At 56.7% G+C, this 21844-nt stretch overlaps 1 protein-coding gene across 4 annotated transcripts in view; it reads left to right on the top strand.

The window, feature by feature from the left end:
- The window catches only part of SH3PXD2A (SH3 and PX domains 2A), a 238317-nt gene that overhangs the window by 171861 nt on the left and 44612 nt on the right, over positions 1 to 21844 (top strand). For 2 of the 4 annotated variants that reach the window (XM_058298625.2, XM_058298623.2), the window contains exons 7-8: positions 4505 to 4549; positions 11059 to 11190. In XM_058298625.2, the coding sequence (XP_058154608.1) occupies positions 4505 to 4549; positions 11059 to 11190 (177 nt within the window). The remainder of the gene's footprint in view (positions 1 to 4504; positions 4550 to 11058; positions 11191 to 21844) is intronic. The other 2 variants (XM_058298626.2, XM_058298624.2) reach the window with 1 other exon arrangement.

The following is a 21844-nucleotide window of genomic DNA, read 5'->3' as shown; positions in this document are numbered from 1 at the left end:
CCACTCTGGATTTATTAGTTTCAGTGGGTGGAACTTGCTTTACACCAGGGGAGGATTCTTGGAAACATAGCTTGAAACTGGATTTGGGTAAATCGAACCCAATTTTCACTGCTCTGGAGTTACTCAAGGTTAAAAGAAATCTTATGAGGAACCTGTAAGGAAAGACTCCCTCTGAGGAACCTGTAAGGAAAGACTCCCTCTTCCTAATTTACATCGATACAGCTTTGGTTTGGTTTGGTGTTTTCTGTGGTACTGGGTTGTGTGTGCATTTTGAGGGCATTTCCCGAAAGTCAGGAGCACGTGCAGGATTGTTCTTTGATTTCTCATAATCACCTGGATCTGGCAGAATCAGGTTTGGCATCTGAGTGTCCACAAGTCTCTGGATTTGGCTGTGGCCTGCAAGGACCTTGTTTTCTCTGAGCCTGGATTCTTGCTGGTATCATTTGCAAGGTGGCCTGGGGAGGCAGCCTGTCCCCCACGTGCTCGCTGCTTTTACCACCAGCTTTCTGCTGCCACTCATTCCCCTTCCGTGTGCCTGAGGCCCAGTTCCTACTCCTCCAACCCCTTTCACAGGCATGAGGCCATTTTATATATATATATACACACACATACACACACACACACTTGATTTTTTTTAGAGTAGTTGTAGGTTTACAGAGAAACTGTAGAGGAAATATAGAGATCCCCACCCTATGCCTACCTCCCCCCACCCCACCCCCAGTTTCCCCTAGTAATCTCTTGCATTAGTGTAGTACATTTTTTAGAGTTGATGAACCAATATTGACACATTAATAACTAAAGTCCATAGTTTTCATTAAGGTGGCTATTTTTACCCCCATTTTACAGAAGAAGGAAAAGAGGCTGAGAGGTTGGCTAAATTGTCCAAAGTCAGTGTGCACAAGTGGCGGAGTAGACACAAGAACCAAGAATCTTTTTCATTCTTGGTCCATGTCCCCGACCTCAAGAAGCTAAGCTCCTGCCCAAGGTCACCCAGCTGGTTCTCAGCAAAGCCAGGGGTGCAGATTGCCAGTCCGGTGGCCCGTGCCTTCCATCAGGCCCCCGTGACCCTGCTCTGTAGGGCCCAGGGTTCCATGTTGGCGCCAAGGAGAGGGAGCAGGAAGGGTGGGAAGCAGTTGGTTTGTGTCTGTCACAGCTGCTCACTTGGCCGCGCCTGCCTCTGGCTCCGTCACCCCCATCTCTGTCCCTCCGCTTTCCCAGCCCTGAGCCAGCAGGCTTGTGCATCTCCTGGCCAGAGGGACAGGGTGTGTGAGCCAGGGGCTCTCCTCTCTTCATTGTAATGAGGCAGAAGGGGGGTCCTTCCCACCCTGGGAGAGGGCTTGCTAGGGTGGAGTGGAGAGCGGGGACTCTGAAAGGGGTTAATTTGGGTTGGGAGCAGCAAAACTGGATTAATTCTACAGGTCTAGGAGACTGGGAAATAAATCATGTTTTTAAAAGATTTTTCTTTTAAAAAGACAGGCTCATTTCTGATCTGCTTCCCATTTTCCTTTGGAGAGAGGAGGGAAGGCCTGCTGGGGTGGGTGGGTAAAGGGGGTGGGCGTGAGCTTGGGTTGCTGATAGTTGACGCTTACCAGAGCAGTGGGGGCTCAGTGTCCAGGGGCTGAGGGATATTTTCCTGTGCAATCCCCATAGCCTGTACAAATGCCCCAACTCCAAGGGCCTAGAAGGCTAGCAGACCCTTGAGAAAATCACCCAAACAGCCAAGGCCTTCTGAGCATTTAGTCCAGAGGAACTGAGGATCCCCACTTCTCTGAGTTTTGAAGTATGCTCCTCCTTTGAGGAAGCCAGCTCACTCTCTCTGTGACAGTCCTCACCTTCCAACATAAGGGCTGGCAATCTACAACACCTAGGCCAAGTCCAGCCCACCATATAATTTTGTAAAAAAGTTTTACTGGAACACAGCCATGCTCCTTTGTTAACATCTTGTCTACAGCCACTTTTGCACTACAGTGGCAAAGCTGAGTAGTTCTGGCAGAGACAGTATGGCCCCAAAGCCTAAAATAGTTACTTTCTGGCCCTTTGCATAAAATGTTTCTAATGGGGAGCAAATGTAGCTCAAGTGGTTGAGAGCCTGCTTCCCAAGTACAAGGTCCTGGGTTCAATCTCCAGTACGTCCAAAAAAATAAAATGTTTGCCATCCCGTGTTTTCTAGCAGGACAAGTCTTCCTGGGTTCTCCAGGCCCAAGCAAAATGCCTTCCCTTAGCTCTGAGCAAGGTTGAGCAAGGTCCCAAAAGTTTTCCTTATGAAAAAAGGAAGGTATACAAGAGATGAATAAAGCAGGTGGAGATGGAGCTTTGGGTGACATCTCGGCTGGGTCAGTGCAGGGCTGTGTGGGGCCACATGAGACTGGGACGGGCCTGGCAGGAGGCCTGTGCAGGGGCATGGGATGGTCTTGCTGGGGCAGCCCACTTGGCCACTGCTGTGGGGTGCAGCAGTAGGAAGTTGCAATTAGGCAAGATGTAGACATTCTGAACTCAGACCTACTTGGCTGAACAGTTTAAGGCCTCAGAGGCCTTAAGTGCCTCTACCTCGTCTCGGCCCTACCAGCGCCGCCCTCTCGCCCGAGGAGGCTTCTGGCTGCTAGGCCTGGTGAGAGACTCTTGCCTTAGACCTGCCTCTGTTTGTCTGGGTGGAGTCCCCAGGAGTCCTTCTTCCCCCGATCCCAGCTGACCTCTGCGTATGGGCCTGACTGTGGGGAAGCATCTCTGAGCAAGGGCCAGCACTTTCTTGGTACATCTGATATTGAACACCATCTGGTTCTCATTTTCATGGTGTAATTTTCATGGTGCCCTCAGGTGGTTGTACCCAGGGAACCAGCTCACGGGAGGCAGTGGCCAAGCATTGACCGACTGAACACTTATTACATGTTACCTGCCGCGGCTTAGAAGGCAAATATAGCACTTCAGCCCAGTGTTCACAAGTGAGGAGACAGGCTCAGAGAGAGTAAGTGATTTACTCAAAGAGGCAGAGCCTGGATTTGAACCCCGGGGATCTGATTCCAGAGGCCTTGCTAAACCTCTCTGCCAGAGTCCCAGTCTATTGGTTCACGTGAGACTTGAAAGGGCCAGGCTTCCCAGCTCCAGCCTTCAATTGGAAGGTGCCTTGTTGAGTGACAGAGGGCGTTAGATGCTTTAAATCATGAGCAGCAGCATCAAGCTCTGATCACCTTAGGCCTGTGTCCCCTCAAGAGAGAGACACTGTACTAGCTGCCCTCAGGCAAGTTGCTTAACCTCTCTGCTTCAGTTTCTTCATCTGCAAAAATGAAAATAATACTCCCTATCCCTGTACCTTGGTTGTGAGACATGAGCTAACATGCACAGAGTACTTTGGGCACACAGTCGGTGCTGTCTAAATGTGCACTGCTGTTGTGGTTATCCTTGCTCTCATCACTGGGTCAGGCAGCTCCCCTGGGCAACACTGCGTGGGCAGTGCAAGAGTTGCCCCTTGGCCTTGCATCTCAGCATTTCCTTCTAATTATCCCACCCTGCTCCTTTGGAGGCGACGAGCAGCCCAGTGGAGAAAGTACTAGTCCTGGGGACCCCCCAGAGCTGGCTCCATTTCTGACTCTGCCGCTCTGGGGTCACAGGACCTTGGGCCGGTCACTTCTCTTAGCTCAGATTCCTCATCTGTAAAATGGGGATGAAAATGCCCACACTCCTGTGGTATTGTCATGGGGAGCCACCTGTCAGAGCTTGTCATGTGGTGACCATCAGAGAGTCTAGAAATGGTCATACCATACCATAATGGATTAGGCTAAGAGCTTTCTGCCTCATTAAAATGTTACTAGATTAAGTCTCAAGATCCTTTGTCTTCATGGTGCTTTGATTTTGCACCTCCCTCTTGGAAGGAGGACAGAGGTCCAGATTGGACACTGCTGTCTGAGCCTGAAACAAAGCCCTCAGCTCTTCTGGTCACTGAAGGGCCCTGTCTGGGCAGGGGAAGGGGAGGATGAAGGTGGGGGCTGGGGAGGGGGTGCCTCTGAAATGAGGCTTCCTTTCTTCTGCGTGGGCCATGGGTGGGGCCGTGGTAAGCGCTGGAACGGAGATGAGAGCCCAGGGCCCCTCAGACTGGCCCCGGACGCGCCCATCCCGGTAGCTGCGAGGGTCCTTGGAGCCCCCGGGCCTGAGGGGCCAGCCACCCACATGGCTGGAGAGGAAGGGCAGCGGTCGGCCGTGGGCCCCGTTCCAGCAGGGGGTTGTGTGGGAGCCTCTGGGCTCCAGCGGATCCCTGCGTTTCGCAGACACCTCATTATCCCTGCTCCAGCCGGCCGCGGCCCAGCGCCTCTGTAATCACAGGGCCCACGCCCAGCAGCCAGCGGGGCCAGGAAATCGCCCCCCCTCCCCCGCCTTCCGCCGCCAGCCCATGGCCCGAACGCGGCGCCTGCGGCCACTCGCGGTCACTCGCCGGGTGGACCTCCTGCCTGCCTAACGGTGCTTTCTCCTCTGCTTCTCCTCTCCTGCTGCTCTCTCTCGGGGGACTTGGAAGTGTGGCTCTCCAGCTGGGCTGAGTCTCCCAAGAAGGACGTGACAGGTACTGGCCCGAATGCATGTGAGCGCATGCGTGTGAGCATGTGTGTCCCAGGCCTGCGTGAGCAGGAGCCGCGGCCCTCAGGCCACTTCGCGCAGGCTCCTCTGGAACGTGTGGCTGCCTCTTGCCCTCCCGCTCACGGGGCCCTCTGCCTTCCTGGCCGACCCTGCGCAGGGCCTCGAGTCCAGCCTTGGAGCCCTTCTGGGGGTGGGGACCGCAGAGCACAGCGTGGGTTTGAATCCCAACTCTGCCACGTCCTGGCTGTGTTTCCATGACCTCCCTAAGCCCTCAGTTTCCCGCTCTGTGGAGCGTGGCTGTCGTCCTCCCTTGCCTGGAGGCTGTGACAGAGCCTGGCACACCAAAAGTGTTCGGCTGCTGGTGGCTACCCTCCTCTACAGCCTCCCCACCCCTTCCCCTTCCCCGTCAGCACAGCTGGCCAAGCCAAGCACATTGTCTCAGCTGGCCATTCCCAGAGATGGGCCGGCCAAAGGTTGTTAATCCTGTTTCCGGATGGTGAAACTGAGGCAGGAGAGATTAAGGCCCTGGTGCCTGAGCCAGTGCTCTTTGGGGTCCCGTGATCCTCACTGGGGAGCTGGAGGTTGGGGCAGGGGGTGGGGAGTCCTGCGACTGTGGCCCCGAGCTTGGAGCCGCCTCCAGCCTCGGGGGGCTTGCAGGCCTTTGGCCCAGCCTGCTGGCCAAGGTTCGTCCGCGGGGGCTTGGGCCAGGGGTCAGAGCCTTGCCTTTAGCCCTTGGTCTTGCTGAACAATGGCCAAACAACCCAGACAGCTGGGCTCCAAGCTGCTGGAGGGAGATGGTGGCAGGGGGGAGGGATGGGAATTGTGGTGGGGTTTCTAGAAGGGTCTTGCACAGCACCCCTCCATTTCTAAGTGTTGCCTCCCTCCCCCACCAATCCCAGCAAGAGGTCTGAGAGCAAGGTTCAGGCTGGGGAAGTGAAGGGTCAGGGGTCAGAAGGGACGGGCTGGCCAGCCCCTGGTCAGAGTCCAAGGCCTGCCCCTCCACCACAGCTGAGGGCAGGGAATGGGAGGTGGGGAGCCCGAGAGAAGGCAGCGGGGTGGGAGGCCCCTTCCCTTCCTTTGCCTGGCCCTGAGCTCCTTGCAGTCGTCCTTCTGGTGTTCCCTGTGACGAGGGCCTGGGCCTGAGCTAATCACTGGGCTCCTGTCCCTTTTTCCCCTTCTCCATGAGCCAGTAAACCAGAGCCCACTTGGCCCACAACAATACATTTTATTCACCAAACGTATAGCTGGGCTGCCTGGGGACCTATGGAGAGGCCAGCAGACCCAGCCCGGCCTGGGAGGAACCAGTTAGAAGGGGACCTTGGTGGCGAGCCCAGGGTTTGGGGGGTCAGGGAGAGCGTGGGGAGCCTGAGGCAGAGGCCACTGCAGGGCCTGGCTTGTCAGGGTAAACCCAGCTGTTTGGAGCGAGAGGCTGGGGGAGGCAGTGTGAGCTGGAGGGAAAACCCAGCCAGCCTGGGCTTCTGGGGCCAGAGTGTCAGGCACATTGCTGGGAGTTTCTGGGCCTTGGTTTCCCCATCTGGGATGATGGAGGACTCTGTAGGATGGGAAACTAAGAGGTGAGGGGCTGATGCCAGAGGCCCTTGCAGATAAGGGTCCTTGGGCTGCTCAGCCTGGCATCAACCCGGAATGGGCCAGGGAGACTCTGAACTAGCTCCCTCCAGCTGGCAAGTGCCTGCTGCCTGCTTGGAGCTGGAGTCTAGGGCGGCTTGTTGCAGGAACACAGCTGCAGGCCTCCCTTCCTCACCCTTTCCCTGGTGCCTGTGCCCCTCGCCCTGAGCTGCCTGCTGGTTCTGAGACTGTGGAGGAACATAAAATCCTCCAACTCCTTCTAGAAGCCCCCATTTCCCCTGTTTGCTTTATAAATGCCTATCTACAATTTACATAGGGCACTAGTCTCTGGCCCATCATTCCATGCTCAGAACAGCCCCGTGAGGTGTAGGAACTATTATCTTTCCTGTTTACAAGTGAGGAAGCCAAAGCTCAAGAGGTTGTGTCCTCCCTGGGGTTGCACAGCTTGTAAGAGACGAAGAAGGACCCAAACTCAGACCCCTAGACTAAATTCTGTGACTCCTTCCTTCCTGCACTCTATGTGACAGTTGTGTTCAGTGGCATGTCCTGCAGCACCAGCTGTAAGTGTCTTCCCTCCTGGGGTAGGTTCTTGTCCGGAGCACATGGTCTGGGCGGGGAGCAGAGCCCAACCAAAAGTCCAGGAGTGATCAGTGACCAGAGTGATCCGGGGGACTGAGACGGCTGGGTGGCTGGGATTGGTAGAGAGAAGGGAAGGCGCTCCAGGCCTGGGGTACAGCCGAAGCAAAGACTCAGAAGTGAGAACCTGCATAGAACAGTGTGAGTGGCAGAAGGTAGGTATCCAATAAGTGTGTGTTGAATCACACCTATTGCCTGGAGCAGAGGGGTGGTGTGTCAGGAATTTGGGGGGACTTCGATTGGGCTTGAATTTGGCCTTAATTCTGTAGGCAACAGGGAGCCATTGAAGATGTGGGAGCAAGGGAATGACTTGGCATAAAGCTAAATGTAGAAGTTTAAATTGGCAGCCAGGACTAGGTAAGAGTAGAGAGGCATCCAGATGGTAATTGGAGGAATGCAGGCATGAGGCGATAGTGAGGCAGGCCTCTGGAGAGAGCTCCAGCGGGTCCAGCCAGGGGCTCTGTAATAAGGCGTAAGGATCCACCCAGAGACAATGCTCAAACTCTTGGGAAGTCCCCTCACCAACCTGAGAGGGCCTCTCCTCTCTAGATGAGAGATGCTCCTTCTTACTTCAGCTAAACGCTTCTCATCTGGAGACAGGAGGCTCCCTCCCCCGCCCTCGGGCTGACTCCACCAGCCCCCAATTTTCCGGGCCTTGGCTGGGAGGGAATCCAGAGCGGCCTCTGAGGGATGACATCACCACCGCCGGCCGCCTGCCGAATGGTTTCTCATCTGGATACCTGCTCCCCACTCAGCCTGCCTGGGCAGGCAACACCCTACGAAGAGGCAGATGCTGGAGAGAGCAAGCGGGGAGCCTGTGTGTGCTGGGGGAGGGGTGAACAGCAGGAGGACAGAGTGTCCGTGACCATCTACCCATCCCACAGCCTTTGGAGTGGCCTCCAAGTGCCACAGCCTGTCTGTGCTCTCTAACACCTGGAGGACATTTCTTGACTCCTCTACCTGTGTCCTGGCATGTCAGCTCAGAAAGCTTAGGTCAATATTCCAAGAAGGCTGGGCTGTGGGTGTGTATTTTCCCCCACTTTGAAATCTTGCCCCAGGTTTTCTTGGCTTGGATCAAAATGAGCTGATGTCCCACCACCTCCTGCTGGTCCTCACTAGCGCCTTCTGGCCACAAAGCCACAGCTCCTTGCTCCGTGCCTTTGTTTCCCCACCTCCCCCCTTTCTCCAATCCATCCTCTCTGCTTTCTCTCTCCCAGAATTCAGAATCTAGTTTACCCATAGTCAAGAAGCGAGGCTTTGCCTGGTCTATCAATGTCGGCTGGAAACAAACCACTAAATGGCTCTGTTCATCTGTCTGCCTGATGATTTGTTTCATTCATTCATTCCACAAACACTTATGGATTGCCACCTAATGAGCACTGTGCTCTACCCATTGGATGTAGTAAGTCAACAAGTTGCCCATACTTGAGTCTGGGGATACAGTGGGGCATGGGTCTCCCCTGGAGACCAGGCGTTAGTGGCCTTCTGTGGACCATGTGTAGTGCCAAGGTGACGAGCACAGCGATGGTGTCCCATGGGCTCGGGATCAAATGCAGTCCTCCTACATCCCAGTTGTATGGTTTTAGAAAATTGCTTAACCTGATGAGCCTCAGGTTTCCCAGATGTAAAGTCGCTGTGTGGCAGGACTTACCACACAGGCTTGCTGCGAGGATTACGTGGGATGGTGAGAGAATGCAGCCAGCACCTGCGTCGGGGCTGACTTGGAGTAAGCACTCCTACAGGCTGGCTGTTCTTATCAGTAGACTCTGAGCTCTCTCAGCCTTCAGAAGTGTTTTCCTTTCCACTTTCCTCATCCATTGCCCCCAAACTGGAAAGGGAATCCCCATACTCCATAGGACAGGGGCCAGCCCTGGGTGCACTTCAGAAGTGGTCTTGGGCCACAGACGTCCCCAAGCCCCGTGCCGCTGGCCCAAGCCCCCGCAGCCCAGGGGGAGGTAGTCGCCGTCATTGTGTCCAGCGCTGCCTCTGTCCGGCTGCCAGGGGACCAGCGCAGAAGCTGGCCACATTGCAGCCCTGCTGCCCAGCTGCAGGTTGTATTTCTGCCTGAAACACAATCCTGGCATTGGAGATCCATGTGGCAGGCCTCAGCCATGACAGACTCCCTTCTGGGTCTCCAGCAGGGCTGAGCTGGGGCTGCAGGGCCCATGTCTCATGGGAGAAATGCCAGGGGCAATGGACTTCTTTCTCCTCCAAGTCAGGGTTTTCCCGAGTTCAGTTTCCACCACCCCCTGCCCTGGGTTGGAAGGAGCCTAAGCATTGTTTCTCACCCCTGGCTGCACATGAGAACTACAGGGGCTCAGGGTGGAGGCAGGGGGTGGACCCTGCTCCAGACCAATTAAACCTGGATCTCTGGGGGTGGAGCCCAGTAGTAGGTACTTTTAAGAAGCTGCCCACGTGATTCTGTGCTACCAAGTTAAGGGTCATTGTGCTAGAGGAATGAGATATATGGAAACAGAAATAAAAAGTGGATGTTCTGTAATGGAAAGGGAGATAGACTTGAGCCTGAAACACGTAGTGAATTTGGTTCTCGCCATACCAGCTGTGTGAGCTGGGGCAGATCTCGTGCCCTCTCTGGGCCTCTGATGTGTCCTTTGTGAGGATGAAATGGGAAAGTGTATGTGCCTGGCACATCACATTTGCCAAATTAGACTCAGGCGAGGCACCAGGGGACCTTACTGGGCCTGGCTACCATCTCTCAGCTAGTGCTGGTTGGTTGGTTGGTTTTTAGGAGGTACTAGGAATTAAACCCAGGACCTTGTACATGCAAAGCAGACAACCACTGAGCTACATCTGTTCCCTCAGCTGGTTTTAGAGCCAGGCTGGGTAATGTGAAGCCCCCAGCCTTCCAGGAGGTTGGCAGATGCATAGTTTTAAAAGTGCACTAGGAATTCCCTTTGAGCTCAGGGTAGTCTGGGAAGGCTTCCTTTGGTGACTGGTCTCTGATTTGTGGATCCTTTTTTTTCTGTGTTTTTTATCTCCACCCCACCCGCAATGGTAATAGAGATGGCAATGGTAATAGAGTAGAGAGGTTTAGGCAGCATGTCCAGTGCCATGCAGTAAGCTGAGATTGGCACCCAGGTCTTTTCACCTTCTAGCCAGTACTTGCTCAGTGAGTGTAGTACTGGACCACTGGTTGAGGAGGATGGAGAAGGAGCTTGCTTCTGCAAGGCTCCAAACCTGCCTGCTCTTTGCCTGCTGGTCCAGCTTTTGACCCCTCAAGCTCTGCAACACCACTGAGAAAGGGTGGCTGGAGGCCACAGGGAGCCTGATCACTAGCTAAGGTGGAAGGCAGGGGGAACTGAGGCTCAACCGTGTGGCCAAAGGGCAGCAGCCAGGAGAGACTGACACCCCCCTGGAAACGGGGCTGGGCCAGGCCCTTGGGCTCATTGGCCGGGCCCTGGTGAGCCAGGGGGACAGGAATGAAGCTGAACTTGAGGAAAAATTGGCGGGGGACGGGCTGGGCTGGCCAGCCGCTGGCGCTGGGACTCTCTTCTTGGGTTTCAAGTAAACAGTCTCAGCCCTCCTCCCCCTCCCCTGCCTCCACCCCCGGCTCCTCATTCGACGGGTCTCATGTGTTTCTATTTAAGGGTTGCAAGTAAACCCCAGTGATTGGCGGCCTCAAACCCTCTTGACTTCTCGCCTGGGCCCGGGCTGTGGAGACGTTCTCTCCCACTCTCTCCCTCCAGAGGGGAGGGCTGCTGAATTTTTTCCTCTGAGTTTACAGGGGCTGGGGGTAGAGGCAGGCGCCCTCCTCCTTGCCTTGCCTTTTTCTCTCCTCCGCTCTGGCCTCAGCCCTCATGGGCCGCCCACCCGCTCGAGGCCCTCCCCTCACGCCCCGGCCGGCGGAGGTGTCTGGAGAGACCACGTCGGCCCCGGGCCTCTCCTCAGACTCCCTCATGCCGGGCTGTGACTAACTCAGCGCGGCAGAGGGCTTTCTCCCCTCGGCTCCCGCGGCCTCGCCGCCGTCCGTCTCCATCTCTGTCTCTCTCCTCCCCCTCCTCCTCCCCTGCCCCCCTCCCGTCCCCCTCACTCCCCATGTCCCCCAGTCCCTGCGGCGCAGCCGGCCGGTGCAGGGCCTTGCTATATGGCCTGTCCTTGGGGCCCGGCGAACCGCGAGCCCCGGCTGTGGGCTGCCCCACGGAGCGGCGCTGGCAACGGAGCAGCCTCCCCCGAGGCCGATGGACAGGGGGCGCCCCGGCCGCGGGGCCATGGCCGGCCGCTGGCTCACCGCGTGCTTTCTGCCCTCGCCAGGTGCCGACACCAACGCCGAGCCCATGATCCTGGAACAGTACGTGGTGGTGTCCAACTACAAGAAGCAGGAGAACTCGGAGCTGAGCCTCCAGGCCGGGGAGGTGGTGGATGTCATCGAGAAGAACGAGAGCGGTGAGTGCGCGGCCGGCCGGCCATCCGCTCGGTTCCGGCCTGGCCCCTCGGACGGGCCGGGTCTTGCTCCCTTCCTCCCGCCCCCCGCTTCTGCCGCTCTACGTTATTTCCATCTGGCAGGGAGAGGGCTGTGGAGGCTGAAGTTTCCCCCTGTTGGTTTGGGCTGTAGGCCAGCAGTTTGCCTGGTGGTGGAAGAATGTCTCCCAGCTCAGGGGAAACTAACCGGCTCGTGCAAGGCCAGGGTGGCAACCGCGGGCACAAGCACCCAGGCCCCGCTCAGAGTCCACGTGTCCTCCAGGCCCGTTGGGAAGGTGGCCTCCAGCTCAGGGTGCCCCACTGCAGCTCCGCTCTGCTGGGGCCATGTCCCCCGAGGCGGGAGGGCCCGGCCAGCTGGAGGGGAAGGTGGGCAGGGGCTGTCGTCGCTGCCGGGGTCCAGGTCCTCGGCCCCGGCCGCGGTGTCCTGGAGAAGGGCGGGCTGGGGGCAGAGGCCCCGCGTCTGGGTGGTGAGCTGGCTGCGCACTGCTGAGGACCTGGGAAATGGGCCCAGGCGGGGGGTAGGGGGGTAACTCCAGGTTCTGGAGCCAGGGAGGCCTGGGCCAGCGTGTCTCAGTGCCCGTGGCAGCATGAGTCGCCGCAGGTGGAGGGAGAGAGGAGGGCTGCGGTCCTCCCGTCCGCAAGTGCAGGCCCGCGTGGATTTCTGTGGTGTTTTGTTTCGATTTCGGCTCATTGTGGGGAAAAGCCCGTGAGCTGAGGACCCTCTCCGGGCCATGTTTGGGTGGTACTCCCAGAGGAGAGGGGCCCATTCTCCTCTCCCTGTCCCCCTCTGTTCCCTTTTTATATTTTTGAGTCCCGAAATGGGGGCAGACCAAAGGACTTAGTGCCCATTTTATAAATAAAGTAACTTCAGGGAAACAATTCACCTGAGGTCAAAAGAAGCACTAGGATCTTCCTGGACCCCTGGTTCCTAGGCCTGTGGGTGGCAAGTAGCTATGGAGGTGCTGAGGAAATCCCCACAGGCCTCCTGGGGGAGGTGGGCTCAGGCTCCTGCTGCAGGAGACTCAGAAAGTATAATTCGTAGGCCTGACTTGTGGCCCCCTGGGTCTGGGGTCTTTACAGCCTGCTCTCCCTCAGAGAGGCCAGGCCCTGCCCTTGTTCCGCCTTGGCAACCGCAGTCCCCATTTGGCAGAGCCATGTCCCTGCCGCGCGGCCTCGGCCAGGCGCCCACTCGGGTCTCTTTCCTGCACAACTTTGCCCGTGGCCTTTGCCACAGTACCAGCCCCTCCCCTCGGATCTGGCTCGGGAAACCCTAAACACCTTCCAGACCTAAGGGAGGGACTCTCCGGGGGAGGAGTTTGACACCAGGCAAGGGAGAGTTCTGTTTGTTTTGGAGCTTGTACGGAAGACAGACAGCGGCCCACTTCTCCATATAAGGTCAGGGCTGCTCGGAAGTCGAGCTCAGGCTCGGAGACCCTCCTGCCACCTCACCTGCCCTGTCCCACTACCCCAGTTCTGCAGCCCTGGAGCAGTGGGAGGTGATGAGCCCCTGGGACATTGGGTGTCAGCCGCTGAGGAGGAGACCCCATGAGAGGGCGTGGGTCCTGCTGTACGACTCCATGCTTCTCAGGGGCATGTGTGTCCTCTGCCACCACCATCTAGGACCCTGGGAACACTTGGAATCCTACTGAGGAGGGGGGGCCTTGAAAAGGTGGGAGCTCTGTGTTCGGCTTGGAAAGGGTGTGGAGACACCTCCTCTCCTGAGCGTCCCAGTGGCTGTTGGAAGTGGCTCGGGCAGCCTGACTCTCCGTTGCTCCTGTGGCCAGAGCTGCCCATTCTGAGCACAGACGCTGGGAGAGAGCTGCTGTGGCTGGATGCAGGATTCTGCCCACCAGCACCTGGCTAGGTGGCCTCAGTCGGCTCCTCTGTGAAATGGTGCTTGGAAGCAAGGGCTGGAGCAGACGGCCTCCCTGAGCCCGCTGCCAGGTCTGGCCTCCGCGGCTGGGTGACTCGATAGGCTCTGGGCATGGGGTAGGGAGCATCTTCTACTTTGCCGGGAGTTTTGTATCTTTACCCTCGGTGGGGACAGAAGCTCAGCAGCAGTGGGTGTTTGCAGAGGAACCCGGGAGTGCTGGACCCGCCCAGGCAAGCCCACCCTATCTGTTGCCATCAGAAACCAGGAGGCCTGGGGTTCAACCGGCTTAACCAGAGAAACGAAGGGGGCCAAACAGCAGAGGCTTGGGAGGCTGGTTTCCCAACTCCGTGACCCTGGAGGGCTCATGGTGGGGGAGGGGTGTGCGGTGCATCCTGCAAGCTGGCTTTGGAAGGGGTGGCGAGTGAGGGTTTTGAACTCCGCAACAGAGATCCCATTGTGATGTCTTTGACCTTGAGACATGTTGGGCGTGTGGAGGCATTTCCACTCCAGTGTTGGAGCAGGAGCTCCAGTAAGCACCACCCCTGCCTCTCAAAGGCCTCGCCTTGGTGCTGGGTGCCAGGGCTCTGCTGCCCCCTCACTTGGCTGGGTGTCCCTCAGATAGTGTCCAGAGAGGGCTCCAGCCTAGCTTGGCTCCCCTGCTCCTCGGGGCCCTCCAGCTGGGACCACTGCCACCAGGCGATGTGGAGATGTGGGCGTGCCGGCAGTCTCTACTCTTGTTGGTCTAAAGAAAGATTGTGTCTGGAAGGCGATTCAGGGTCAGTAAACAGTCGTGTAGGCCCCGCTGCACACCACGTGCTGGGTCACATACTATTCGTGTGTTATTTTACTGGAATCAGGGAACCAGCCCCACACAGAAGAAGGCACTTTGACCGTTCTGTGGTGGAAGTAATGGCTAAGAGGTTAAGTAATTCCTGTAGAGGGAAACAGCCGAGATAGCTTCCCTCTACAGAGGAGAGGGGGAAAGGTGGGACTGTGCGATCCCGGATCCCGGATGGGAAGTGTGTGGAGGCCCAAGCTGGTGATGCTGCAGGTTTGGGAGAGGCGCGGGCTGGCTGAGATGATCACAGAGGACCTTGGAGAGCTTGTTGCAGAAGCACGTCTCTGTATCTCCGCTTCCAGCATGGTGCTCAGAGATAGTGGGATCGTGTGCTGGTCACTGATCTTGGAACTTGGGAGGAAGCAGCATCTGAGAGGATCTGAGGAGGGCAGAGTGTCCCCAGCACAATTCCAGGGAATGTAGGTACACAGAGGTCAGAGCCACACAGAAGAGGGCCAGAGTGGTTTCAGGAAAAGCACTTCTGATCAAGCTCAGCCAGAAGAGGATTTCTTTTTCTTTTGATCAACAAAGACGAATATAGCAGAAAAATCCAGGCGCATTGGTAGTTTTGTCATCCACAGCTGTGCCCCGACATACGGCGGCCATCACTGCCTTGTCCTGGGAAGCCCCTCCACCCTTGAATATGCAACAGCAGCTGAGAAGCCGTCTCTGTAGGATGTGCTTGTGCCTCAAGACCTTGTTTTCTTCAGCCTCCAGCAGGCATAGGTCAGTCTTGCTTCCAACAAAGTGAGGATAACCAGGGACCTAGCCACTCTGATTTCCACACTGAACAAAGCTGCCTCCAACTTTCCAGGCTTGTTTCCTTCTTTTCGGGACTAGAGGCCAAGAGAGGAAGGAGGGAGATGAGTCAACAGATGCTCATTCATTTCCTGCCTCAGCGGTCCTTCTCTAAGTCTCTGCTTCTTTCCTGGCACAAGAGTGATATACTAGGAGCTATTCAGCTTCCTTGGAGGCACATAGCTGTAGGATCTAAGATTAAAGAATTGTGCTGGCAAGGAATTGTGTGCTCCTCTGGTCTAACCACTTACTTTACAGGTGAGAAATGGAGCCTTGGGGAGTTTGAGATCTTTCACCATCCTCCAAAGTCACTGCTTCAGTCCCATTTGAGTTGTAAGCAGGGAATAGACTAGCTCAAGAGGAATTATCAAAAGGATGAAGGAAAACCTCACCAAATCCAAAGGCAAAGTGCATGCTGGCCTCGTGGGGCTAGGACTGGGCACCAGAAAGTTGACACAAGCCACAGCACCTACTTTTGTCTTTGTCTCTCTGTTGGGGACCATGTTAATTTAAAGCACAGCCATGCTGTTCCCTAACTACAGACCAGCCTTCCTTCTCCGGGTTTCTCCATTTACAGCAACTTGTTCATGTCATGTTGGTTTGTGAACAACAGGCTCTGCCTGATTTTTCAGCGGAGGTAGTCGCCACCTACTAATTTTAGTAGAACTTGGGTTTTCAGAGTTCAAAGTGTGAAGTTTGAATAATGGATTGGCAGACCTTAGATCAGGGATCCAGCCCTGGTCCAGTCACCTCTACAGGGTGGTGATAGTGTGGTTCACAGGGTATGAATGAGGCGACCTAGCCCTCATCTCCAGCAGCGGCTGTCGGAGGGGAGGTTTTGAAGAAGGGGAGGCAGAAGTTTGGGTCCTGTTGGTGACCCATAAGCAGCAGTCTTATGAGCTCAGGGCTTCATGAAAGACTGGGGAGAGAAGAGGCCCCCTCCCCCCCGTGCCAGCTGTTACCCAGTGGCTCTATTGCATGGCCTGGCGCTGGAGTGCAGCTAGCATAGTCGAGGAAGGCTGCCTAGCCAGTAGGAGGCATTGAGCTGGGCCTAGGAGAACGAGAGGCCTTAGACAGGCAGAAGGGGAGAGAATTCCATTTCCGTGTGAGCAGAATGCACATAGTGGGGCTGGGCCTGTAGGGGCTGAGATAGCAGAGCAGGTGTTACCTGGGGCAGAAGGTGGCAGAAGGAAAGTGGGAGTCGGGCAATAGCGGACACTTTAGCCAGGGGAAAGGGTAGGGTCACAGACGTGGGTGAGCAAGAGCCTTGAGGCAGGTACCTGGCTGCAGGGAGGAAGGCTGCAAGGGAAGGTGTGCCCAGGGACACAGAGGCTGTGGAAATTGCTCTTTCCTCGACCTAGAGCTGCAAGGGCTGTTTGTCAGGGTGGCATCCAAGCACTTGTCACCGCTGAATGCTGCCAGCCACCTGCCTGGAGCCTGCTGCCAGGCAGCCGGGTGGGGTGGAGGGCACTGGGGCACCCCTTCCACCTCACAGGACTGCCAGCAACTCTGGCCTGACATGTGCTCTGTGGACCTAGTGTGTCCCAGACTCCCGAGGCCATTTTCCTTGAATAGTCATTTCTGAGCAGATGAGATTCTGTGGTGGCCTTGGGTGTGGCCTGTGTGACCTTGGAAAGCCACCTGACGGGCTGGCTGAGGCCAGCAGCTCAGCCACCTCAGCCCCATCTGCTGGCGAGCATCTCCAATGCTGCTTTGAGCCAGGGACCTAGTAAACCCGCACTGCCCAGACCCCTGGCAAAGCCCGCCTTCCGACGTCAGTCATTCGTCACCACGTCCGTATTTGTTGGCTACAGAGCTGACTGGCGCAGGCAAATGGGGAGACACGTTCTACATGAGCATACAAGAAAATAATTATGATTTTGATGATTTGATAACCTCAGTGCAGGAAATAAGCAGGTCGTTGTGCTCAAGAGTAAGGGAAAGTGCGTAAGAGGGACCATGAGAGCTGAGAACACAGAGAGCTCAGGGAGCAGAGGACAAACCCGAGGGCCAGATGGGTTTTGGAAGAGTGCTGAGCAAGGGCAGAGAGGTAGAGCCACATGGTACCAGCTAAAGGGTGTTATTTTAGGTCTAACTTTTATTGTCCACCCCATCGTAGTCCTGCGATGCCGCCAGCAGAAGGTGACCCAGCCAGCCCAACACAGACATACCTTGCACAGGTGCCCAGCATGGGGCAGCGCCGGAGACCCCCCTCCTCTCCCTCCCGCCCCCCACCACACACAAACACTGCCTTTGTCCTCAGCGGAAGTGACAGGTCTCACCCCTTTCTGCAGCTGAAATGCAGAGAAAAGGCCTCCCCCCGCCCACTCCCTCCCCTCCGCCCCACAGCTTTTCCTCCACTCTTGTAACAGACCCTGGGCAAAGAGTAAAGCAAACTCTTTCTGGGGACTATAATTTGTCAGGACCTGAGGGGATCGGGGCTGAGAAATTACCTCGTCCTTGTTCTTTCCCCAGATAACCCTGCAGCCAAGTGATATTTCACACTGCAGCAGGTGGGTGTTCAGTAATCACTCAGGTAGTGGGGGGTTCCCCGGCTAACCGTGCTCCCCCCATCAGCATCTTTTCCAATTCCATCACATTATCCTCTGGGTTCCCAGTGCTGACCTAGAATCCCTGGCCTTGTGGCCGGGGTGACCCAGTTAAGCCAGACACTCTGTGAAGTGTGCCAGGAGGCAGGGTTCATTGGGGTTCCCTGTCCTGGGAACTGAGCTGTTGAATCCCAGGAGATGGTGGGAGGCTTCTGGCTCAAAGCACCCGCAAATAATTTCCATTTACCTGTGAGATACGCTATATGAAGTTGTTTCTGGTCATTTGAGTCATCTCAACCCCAGCTCTCTATTCCCTTTCTCTAGTTGGGCATCTCTTGGCTCCTGGTAGGAGCATCTGCCTCCCCTAAACCTTCATTGGCTGGATTGTGGGGAAGCAGCCCAGGAGCATCATGAGGGGAGAGAGAGCCAAACTCAGATTAGGAGCCTGTGAGGACCAGCCGTAAAGCGGCTGAACCAGGGTGGATTTTTGAGACTGCTGGCCATTGCAAATCCCTCTCTCCTCTTCTGACTGGACCAGCCAGTACCGCCACAGGCAGCACCTGGCTCACTGTGTCCTGAACCTCGTGTTTCAAAGAAAGCTCTCTACACCTTGGCCAGAAGCCTCTGTGTCTGTTCTCTTAGACTCTTGCTAGGCCAGTCGTCAGAGAGGTCAAGGCCACCTGGGGAAATGACTGCTCATGCCAGCTAGAATGGAAGTTTGAGGTTTTTTCAAGGCGAGCTCTTTCTGAATCACAACATCTTGTGCTTTACAAGGTATAAAACCACGCAGTTGGCAAAATATCCCAGTAAGAAAAGCTGGGCAGGTGTCGGTATTTTGTCTTTGCAAGGAGGAAATTGAAGCCCAGAGAAGTTAAGCGCCTCTGGCTGGAAATCTGGATGCTTGCACTTCTCTTCCTTGGGAAGGCCAGGCCCCAAAGTGCTCTGCTCTGAGTTCCCAGGCCACAGAGTGGGGAACACAAAGGTCAAGTCCTCCTGCCTGAGCTGGGTAGGAGAGAGGCCACAGGCAAGTAAGCGGAATACGAAAGGGGCGGGAAGTGTGGTCACTTTGTTACTGGAAAAAGCTGCACACGTTCCCCCTTTGGCTCAGGACTGGACTGGGTGGGTGGGTCACGGGTGCTTGTGGGCTCTCCAGAGAGCTGCTCACCAGGACCCTGAAGGCAGGGCCAAGGGTGTGGGGCAGAGCCTGTGCTGGGCCTGGGAGGTGCCGGTGGTGGCTCCAGACTTCACTTTGATCCAGATAAAATTGACCTGTCCTGGCCCCTTCCTCCCAAACCCATACCACCCAAGAACTGCCAAATTCACTCTTTCCCCAGCTCCCACCCATCTCAGCCTGAGTGAGTGAAATCCTACACACAGGTACTGCTTCCATAGCAGGCAGTTTTGTCAGTCATTCAACAAGCACGAGCACCTACTGCGTGCCCTGCCGTGGGTGCAGCAGTTGACAAGAAGCAACATTCCTGTCTTCCCATTGCTGCAGGTGATGAATTGAAGGGCGCTGGCTTTTACCTGCAGGGGAAAAGCCCAGATGTAGTGAGTCGGGTTTTATTCATGTGAGAACAGCGCGCGAGGCAGACAGCAGGGTGTTGCTGGGATCGTGGAGGGGGCAGGATGGCAGAACCCGGGCAGGTGACGCCGTCTGCTCTGGGTGCTGTAGCTTCTCATGAATATGGTAGAAATTGTGCGACAGGGCTCAGGGATGGGGGCCATGCCCAGGGCGGTCAGGAGGAGCTGGGGGAGCTGGGCCTTGAGCAAGGAGCAGACCTCAGGTCCCTGCCAGGTGGAAGGAGGAAGGCGCGCCACACAAAGTGAAGCAGGATGGCACGCACGGAGGTACGGAGGTGGCCTGGGGAGGTGTGGCCTGGCAGTGGAGCCCGGGCCTGCCAGGGGACGGCTCACATAGCCACAGACGGGGCTGAAGGACGGTGTCCAGGGCAGCTGCTAGAGGGCCTCGGAAGGCCTCAGGTCCCCACTCTTCCTCACAAGCTGAGAGGGTTGATTCTGACCTTCTGCCCGAACTCCTCCTCTGACAGAGCGGGGACAGAGGCCTGGAGAAGGGAAGCCCCTTGCCCAGAGATGAGCGGCACGTCGGGCAGGGCTGCGGTGCAGACCCGGCTGTGCGTGAGGCAGGGTGGTGTCTCCTGGCACCACCGAGGCCTCGTGGCCAGCTTGGAGCCGGGTGGTCCCCATCGCCCCCCTGGCTGCCTAGCACCCAATCCTGCCCCAGGGAGCTCTGCAGCTTGTGCCGGGGAGGGGAGGAGGGGAGGCAGGCGTTTTGGCTCCTTCTCTGCTGAGCTGCCACTCCCCTCCCCTGGGCCCTTCAACCTCTTCCCAAAGTGAGAGCCTGGAGACAGCAAAGTGCAGCTGCCAGCCTCAGAGGCTCCTCCGGTACCCCCCCAACCCCGTGTGCACAAGGAGGTTCATTTTTCAAATATGGTGTGGTACCTTCCCCCTGCAAGATTAGCTTCAGATGCCCCGACTTGAGAATGCCAACTCCCCGGGTAGCAACGCCTCTCCTAGGGGCCGGGGGCCAGCGGGACAGAGGAGGCAGGACGGTCCCGCTGGCTGGCTGACAGTCTCTGCCTCCTCGGCCCCCGCTTCCTCCCACCCCCCAGGAAGTGGTGAGGTTGCTCCTGAGGCCAGCCGGGCGTTTGGGCCCTGGGTTTCTGGGCACTCGTGTCTTTTCTCACTGGTGTTGTGTGCTTCTACCCGATGCTCCCGCCAGGCCCCGGCCCGTCCTCCGCTCGGTGTGCTCACCACCTTTTGATGGGCGGGATTTTGAGCTGCCAGGGCAGTTAGTGGCATGGAGGTATGACAAGGACGCAGGGCTGGGGCTTGTCCCACACTGGTCCAGCCAGGGGACCTGCCTGTGCTCCAGCGTGGCATTGTGCCACCCACTTCTTGCACAAGGCTCTGGGTTCATGGTTGCATTCGGTGTGGTGCTCAGGAGGTCACAGGAAGGGGCGGAATGGGGTGTGCTGTTGGCAAAGGTGTGCGAGGCTTTGCGGAAGAGACCCTCAGTCGCCCAGCTGGGTGACCTCAGGCAAGTCGTGTTACCTCTCTGGGCGTGAGCTCTACTCACCTGCAGAATGGGAAGCTGTTTTGGAGTGTGAAACAGTGGCCCAGGCTGCTTTCAGGAGACCAAGCACCCCCACCTGCTGCCATGCCAGGCTGGGCTGAGCAGCAGGCCCTCGTCCCTGGAGCCCCCAGCACCCAAGATCCCCTCAGACCCCTGGGCTCTGACAACAAGCCAAGGTCAGCTCGGGGGGAGCTGGCGGGGTACTGTGACCCAGCCTTCAGCCAGCCCTCCCCAAGCAGCCAAATGGGTCACTGGCTGCAAACATCCCTGGATTTGTAACAATGATCACAGGGATCATGGGCTCCTGGACACCTTTGGAATGGCTTTGTGAGGCCAAATGCTTCGCAGATTAAATTTCCAGAGAAAGAACAGCTGAGAAATAGTCTTAAGCTTCCCTGAGCCACTTCTGTGCTGTGCAGCAAAAGGGTGTGTGTGTGTGTGTGTGTGTGTGTGTGTGTTCACGCATGCGCACTTGCTTGCTTTTGCTTCTCCCCTGATGAAAGGGAGGGGATTAGGCAAAGGAAGGTGGTCCAGTCCCGTGCCTCCCTCTTTCCTTCAGTCTGCACTGGCCAGTGGGCCGGCGGGTGCTGCTTGTGTTTCCCAGGATGATAGGAGAACAGAGGAATACGATTAGTGGAATTTCACGGCCGGGGTTTGGGGTGGCTTTTCCCCCCTTTTCTAAAATAAAGTAATGTTTTGAAGAGTTGCCCTGGAGAACTGCTGAAAGCAGAGAAGGGTGATGGACGTTTTTGGTCATGTCAGATGAGGACAGATTGCCCGATGAGGGTGTCTCTCCCAGGCAGCCCGGCTTCCAGGGCCGCCCTGCCAGAAAGGGACGAGGGGCCTAATCACAAACAGGCCGGGATCGGTTACAACCAGAAGTATTACTTTAGACTCTTGGCTTTGAGGAGGAGGAATGCAGTTTTCCTTGGCCCCCTCCCCCGTCCTTCTCAAGTTAAACAAGATCTGTGAAAGCAATAGCTCTGGGGCTTAAGGAGAATTTAAGCCAGCTAGGGGTCTCAGCGGCTCGGCATCAGAGGGCCCCATCGACCCCCACTGGTTTTGGGGGGAGGGGGTGTTTGTCCCATTTGCTGCCCCATTCCTCCTTGGGGTGAATTGGAGAATCCCATTTCCAAGAATCTCTCTTGTCACCCTGGACCCCCTCACCGCTGTCTTGCCCACTAGCCAAGGGTCGTGACCGTCTTCATATTTTAAGCTGGCATTTGCTGTGTTTTGGGCATGTGCCTGGGGGTGGGGCGGAGGTCAGGATATAAAGGAAGATGGCACTGTACTTCTCAACCATGAGGTGAGGGGAACAGACAGTCAGGCTCTCAGCCCTCCTGGCCCCAGCCCAGCCCTGGAGGGGCCTTCTCCTCCTCCCACTCCCCCCTGCCTCAACCAGCACTTCCTGGGCAAACATCCTTCACCCTGGGTGCGAGCAGTGCTGCCCCCACCCCCGCCCC

Source organism: Dasypus novemcinctus, chromosome 6 (genome assembly GCF_030445035.2).
Source record: "Dasypus novemcinctus isolate mDasNov1 chromosome 6, mDasNov1.1.hap2, whole genome shotgun sequence".
In the NCBI taxonomy this organism is placed as follows: Eukaryota; Metazoa; Chordata; class Mammalia; order Cingulata; family Dasypodidae; genus Dasypus; species Dasypus novemcinctus.
The sequence above is the reverse complement of the archived record's forward strand: the minus strand, read 5'-3'. Positions and strand labels throughout refer to the sequence as shown.